Consider the following 6,264-nt stretch of genomic DNA (forward strand, 5'->3'; position numbering starts at 1 on the left):
CGCAAACGCTTCATCATCATTCCTGGGGCGCCACCGCTTCCCCTACCTCACCCTAGGTACGAATGAAAGTGAATGAAATATTATTTTCCATTAATTTTATATTGGCTTCAAAAATAATTGACCCACAACTTGTTTTTGTAGCAGGATCTCCCCCCAGCCTAGCCCAATCATTCATTCCCCATCTCATCACAGTGTCGCGGGAGGCGAGACGACTTCATCCCCACGGCGATCTCCAACTCCTACACCGGCCCCACCGCCTCCACAATGATCTCCAACGCCTCCACGCCGGACTTCAACACCGGCCTCATCGCCTCCACGCCGGTCTCCAACACCGCCCCCACCCCCTCCACAATGACGCACTACAAAGACGTCTAAGATCCCGGCGGCAAAGAAGACCCCGAAAAAAAGAGTTATTTCTCAAGAAATACTTCCTGAAAAGACTGATGAGCAAATAGCAGCTGAAGAAGACAAAAAAGTGAAAGATTTTTTTATAGATATCCAAAAGCAGAGACAAGCGAAGCTTAAGGAGAAGCCGTACTTTTACATACCACGAGATCAGCTGAGGCAGAAGGTCGAAGCTCACAAGAAAAAGATGCTTGGAGTTCGTAAGCCTCCGCCACTATCAGACTATGACCGCTCCCTCGTGAAGTCACATGATGCATATAAGAAAAGAAAAAGAGCATCAGGGAAGGATGTCTCACAACTCGGACAACAGAAGCAACCAATGCAAAATCTTGTTGTTGCTAATGAATATGGTTCCAACATAGAAGTCTATCGATCAGACAACTCTGGAGAAGTGTCGGTTCAAGACCTTAATGCTTTTTTTGAACTAACTGGTTTAACCTTGGATCAATTGACGGGCAAAGCTCTAATCCAGAACCTGGAAGACTTATAAATTTGGCAAAAGTCTGTACAACCCTGCGGCTCTGAATAAATTGGGTACGCAAATGTACTTGCTCAACAAGTGATACATGCAGGCATGTGGCGGGGGTGAGCAGTGGATCTTTGTCAGATTTAGAGACCATCATTACTTCCGTGGCGATAACATCTTACATATTAGTTTTGAAGAATTGCATCAACTATACCACTTGGACGCTCTGGACAAATCAATCATTAGCTCATTTTGTTTGTAAGTGATTCTTACTTTTATTTAATAAACTCACTTTCATACGTACGTGTATATAATTATTCTCACATGTAACTTATATTTATATACAGATTCCAGATGTCAGAGCTCCAAAGAATACAAGACACCAGTGTTGGTTTCATTGATCCTTATATCGTATTCAAAACTGATATTATTGTCAAGGAGCACTGGGTATCTGAAGCACAGACGAATATCATGAGGTTCTTCGTGAAGCAGCACGACAAGACAACAATACTTTTCCCATACAACTTTGAGTAAGTATTAATAATAATGTAGTCTACACATTTTATGTAATATCAATACAACTTATATGCATGTACGTGTGTGTATAAACCAATACAGGTTTCACTAGATACTCATTGTCATTGAGTTAAACTCAAGTCGGTTAATAATCTTGGACTCATTGAGAAAAGAGCGGGCACTATACCAAGATATGATAGACATTATCCAGGGGTAATTTCGATCTCTCGCGCACAACTATTATTGAATAGACTTTGCCATAATTTATTAACGATCGTACATTATTGGTCGTACAGGGTTTGGAAAGAGTTTATTCGGCAACACCGCAAGGATTGCAAGGCACCACTTAATGTAGTTGAAATACCAGTAAGTTGTACTATATATACTTCCCCACGTGTTTAATTACTATATCGTACTTTAATTTACGTGTGAGATGATGAGAATAATCTTCTTCTCGTACAGTGGTGTTTGCGGCAGCAACCAGGTAATAACTTGTGTGGATACTACGTTTGTGAATTTATCACTGCACACATAAGAAGAATTCCTGAAGATGTCCTCAGAGTACGTATATATCAATTTTTTATTTATTTTTAAATGAATATATATATATATATGTATGTATTAATACTTTTCCTTTTATTTCAAATGCAAGACTGAATGGTTGAAACAAAGGGTCATGCAAAAAGACCATCTGAAAGTAGTTCAAGAGTCAATAGCAGAATTTCTTCTAGAAAAAGTGCTAAATCCCAACGGCGAGAACTAATGATGTAAATTAAATGTTTATTGATATCATTATTTTCGAGAACAAGATTATGAAAGTGTTGTATATATACATATATATCTATAATATATATAGTTTCATACTTTATTCGAATATAATAATGCTCGAGATGAGAATTAGATGTAATTATATGCGTGCGTGTATTTATATTAGCAGCGTAGAATACGTACATAAAAACATATTATATATTAAATAAATATGTGTAACTGAACTGAAAACAAATTAAACAAAAAAAAAAGAAAAAGAAAAGAAACCTTTACTCCCGGTTGAGGTTACCAACCGGGACTAAAGGGTGCGGCCACGTTTGCTCGGCTGGAGGGCCTTTAGTCCCGGTTGGTAACACCAACCGGGACTAAAGGTCCCTCTTTAGTCCCGGCTCGATGGCCCGGGACTGAAGGTTCCACCTTTAGTCCTGAGATCGTTATCCCGGCGTAGTAACCGGGACTAAAGGCCGTTACCGCCCGGGAAGTCCATCCTGTAGTAGTGAGCGCACAGTACCTTTCCGCACAAGCGTGTTCATTGTTAATTTCTACCTGGCTAGCTAGCTAGTAGTTTCATTAATTCTCTACTATAGGACATAATGGGTTTTAATTTTAGATTCGTTTCTTTGGAAAACCAGAATATGATAACCTCTTTGGAGAAAAGATGGCAGCTTCTGGATCTAGTTGTGTGGTGAATGAACGAAGCGTACCTAGTTGTTCATTCAAATATATACAAACAGAAGTTAGCACAGCTTATGAGTTATGACTAAAACGTATAGTGTAACTGTGAATTGAGTGTAGTAGCTTTGTTGGTTAAGTTGCATGTGATCAAACTTATCCACCACCTAAGTTTGAATCTTCCACTTTGTCATTCATGTACGGGGTAGATTTTGAGCATATATGCCAGACTAATCTCTCGGAGATGCATGCTCATCAAAGGGGTAGATTGTGAGCATATCGATGCGTTTGTAGAGATGATGAGTGTTCAATTTAATTTATCCGACTATTTAAAAAAAATATTGACTTTGTGTAGTTTAGAAAAAAGATAGCTCTCGATCAATTTCGCTAAGGACAACACACTAATTTAGAGGAATGCACATGCACTTTGTTTTGACTAAAGCGACAAGTACTAGACTAAATTGGTCGTATAGTATATAGTAATAGCTAGTTAAAATATTATTAAAGCCATAAACACGTGCATGATATATATAGGAGTAGATGTTTATAATGACTTAATTAGCTTTGCACAGTACATCATCAGCAATTGTAAAAGTTCTTTCAGGTTGTTAAATGTCATGTCGAGCATATAGTAGCAACAGGAGTCTTCACCGTTACACTGTCTTTGCTAGGATAATATTGTTACTAAAGCGATTCGACAGAAACGTGAACGGATGAAGTTTCGTCACCGAAAGTAGACAAATACCAATTAGCTACTGGATCTTATTTTTCTACTTTTTTCCAAATCTTTTTGTTCAATCAAACATGTCATCATAGAGTTGGAAGTCGTCCAAAACAAAGCAAACACACACAGTGATTTATTGACGGTACAGAGCTACCATCGGAGATGGCGTACGTAGCTAAAATAAAGGGCTAATATATAGTCACAAATATATACACACACGATTATCAGACTACGTACATTAATAAAGTATTTCGATGGTAAATATCTCTCATGATAAATGTGCTATATATACTACGTACTGGGCATATCATCGCCGTCATATTTTGATGACCAATGAATTAATGAAGGAATCATGCATAAATTGAGACGGTAGTGAAATTGGTGTGCTATCTAACATGAAGGAAACATGCATAAACATGATCAATTGTAATATTAGAAACGGACAGGGAATCAAACATCCTTTATAATTATCAAATAAAATTTACAAATAGATGAGATAATTAATTTCTCATTTATCTCAGAATAGTTTTGCATATGTACCCCCAAACGGTGGATATGGACAGATATGTATACATCAATAAATTACATGTCATATGTACGGTGCATTTTGCTTCCTCTATAAGTACGTTTGGTGTTAGATTGCTATTTGCAGCATGCCTCTTTCACAAAGCATTACAACCTGCTTTGGATCCATTCCTAGTTAAATATATATAATAGATATAAATCACTGACGATGAGAAGCCCCAACCTCCAGGAAATCTATGAACTGCACCACCTGCCCTTCAGCTTGATCATCCCGGTTCTCCTCTTGCTCCTCAATGCTCGAACCACACTTGGTGTCGCTCGAGTTCACATTCACTTGGAGAAAATCATAGAATTCAACTGATTTGTTTGTGTCTGCTGATCAAATTTGAAATCACATATAATTAGTTAAGCTGGTATTTATATTACCACAATCCCTACGTACTACTACATGTGTACAAACATGCATATATCAGAGAATGAAAAATGTGTGTTATAGTAGAATACAAGTGCAGTCATCATGCATGCAAGATATATAGCAGTATTCACCTTCGTTTGTAGTTGAACAATAGTCCTGCTTGTTGCTATCATGGTTAATGGCAAACGGGACGGAAAATTCTCTTCGGTACTTGTCTAGTAAGGAGGCCATGCTGCTCGCATCAGGCCTCGGCTTCTTGGCGTTCCTAGGGTTATTGTCATCTTCCACAGCACCGCCGGCGACAGCGCCGCCGCGCCTGTTTGAGAGCCTCATCCGCTCCCTGCACCGTCGCGCCATGATCACATGCCAGTGGTTCTTGACGGCGTTGTCGGTGCGCCCCGGGAAGAGCCTGGCGATGACGGCCCACCGGTTGCCATGGACACGGTGGGAGGCGAGGAGCAGCTCCTCCTCTTCCTCCGAGAAGGGGCTCCGGTTGATCCTCGGGTCCAGCTGATTGAACCACCTCAGCCTGCAGCTTTTCCCTGAAACAATTTAATTTGCCATTTTAATTAATAAGCTAGCAAGCTCCTCAATCACGCTAGCGGCTAGCTATATATATTCTCCTGAATGCGGTAGCTACTCCAGGGCTAGCTTGTGCTAGAAAGAACACGGCCACTCAGATAAATTAGAAAGCAAGAAAAGTTGAAATCACTAGAGGTATATTTTTAGATAAAATTGCTCTACAAGTGATACAGATATGACATGCACATCAAGGCGAATATATCATGTAGGAGTAGTATGTATAGTGGAGAATGGCTGATAAACACACCGGCCTCTCTGATATGACACCCTAACAGATCTAAACTTCTTTTAACTAAACATGCATGCCCCAATTGCAAAGTCAAACCCAACGCCAACAGTTAATGAACCAAAGAGAACGAAGGAATTAGCTAGCCTGGCCGATATAGTTTCCCAAATTCAACAAAAAAAAACTCTGACATCTATATATATGCTGTATAATATGATCGATCATATATAGTCTTGATGATCATATATATATGTAGCAGCACCGACCTGATCTCCCTTGAAGCTTCTCGGCGATGGCGTTCCAATTGTGCGGCCCGTACAGCGCAACGAGCTCTTTCAGCTTCTCGTCCTCCGATGGTCTCCAGTGGCCCCTCGTGCACATCCTCGATCGATCGATCACTCAATCAACAACAGCCTGCCTGCCTGCTATCTGAAGCTCTCTATCTCTATTCCTTCCAATAATAATCCTGCACCGTTTCTTGCCCAGCTTCCTATGATAACTAAATTAAAGCCGCTGCAATCGAGCGTGGAATAAATTAATTGGCAGCAGGCGAAGAAGAAGAATCAGCAATCAACTGGCTAGGGGATACACAAGAAGAACACACGGATCGATCGACCGATCGAGAACGCTGCTGGGCGGCTGGAGGGAAGGAGGGAGAGAGAACAAGGATGATGCAAGAGGGGAGGGCAACAAAAGGAGGCACAGAGGAGGGAGATAAGGGGGCCGCCGCGCCGGGGGTATATAAGGAGGGAGAAGGGAAAGTGGTGGACAGGGCAGTTTTTTTTGGCTCTCGCTCGTTGTGGTTGATCGTTAGTGAGTGAGAAGATAGTGAGTTAGGACATAGTTACACAAGAGTTAGTTTGATGCTACATGTGGGCTAACGGGTGGTTTTGTACGTTAAGCTTCACTCGCCAGGGGAGGGGATTGAATAGAAAATGTTAATTAATTAGTTACATGCTATAGGT

At 40.5% G+C, this 6,264-nt stretch overlaps 1 protein-coding gene across 2 annotated transcripts; it reads right to left on the reverse strand.

Annotated features, from left to right (window-relative positions):
* Positions 1 to 3,996: 3,996 nt before the first annotated feature.
* LOC136538167 (transcription factor MYB52-like) lies at positions 3,997 to 6,012 on the reverse strand. 2 transcript variants are annotated; one of them, XM_066530146.1, is made up of 3 exons: positions 5,566 to 6,012; positions 4,623 to 5,033; positions 3,997 to 4,448 (listed from the first exon to the last, which is right to left on the reverse strand). In XM_066530146.1, the coding sequence occupies exons 1-3, from the start codon at positions 5,678 to 5,680 to the stop codon at positions 4,276 to 4,278; spliced, it is 699 nt and encodes a 232-aa protein (XP_066386243.1). In that variant the 5' UTR covers positions 5,681 to 6,012; the 3' UTR covers positions 3,997 to 4,275. The 2 variants fall into 2 exon arrangements, with proteins under 2 accessions (XP_066386243.1, XP_066386242.1); XM_066530145.1 differs by having other exon boundaries at positions 3,997 to 4,451.
* Between the last annotated feature and the right edge of the window lie 252 nt (positions 6,013 to 6,264).

This window comes from Miscanthus floridulus, chromosome 2 (genome assembly GCF_019320115.1).
Source record: "Miscanthus floridulus cultivar M001 chromosome 2, ASM1932011v1, whole genome shotgun sequence".
Lineage (NCBI taxonomy): Eukaryota > Viridiplantae > Streptophyta > Magnoliopsida > Poales > Poaceae > Miscanthus > Miscanthus floridulus.

Excerpts from the sequence above, each read along its gene's own strand:
- LOC136538167 (XM_066530145.1), bottom strand. The coding sequence starts at position 5,680 with ATGTGCACGAGGGGCCACTGGAGACCATCGGAGGACGAGAAGCTGAAA. Across the intron at positions 5,034-5,565 it reads GAAGCTTCAAGGGAGATCAG|GGAAAAGCTGCAGGCTGAGG; the intron begins GTCGGTGCTGCT and ends AAATTGTTTCAG. Across the intron at positions 4,452-4,622 it reads TTGTTCAACTACAAACGAAG|CAGACACAAACAAATCAGTT; the intron begins GTGAATACTGCT and ends AAATTTGATCAG.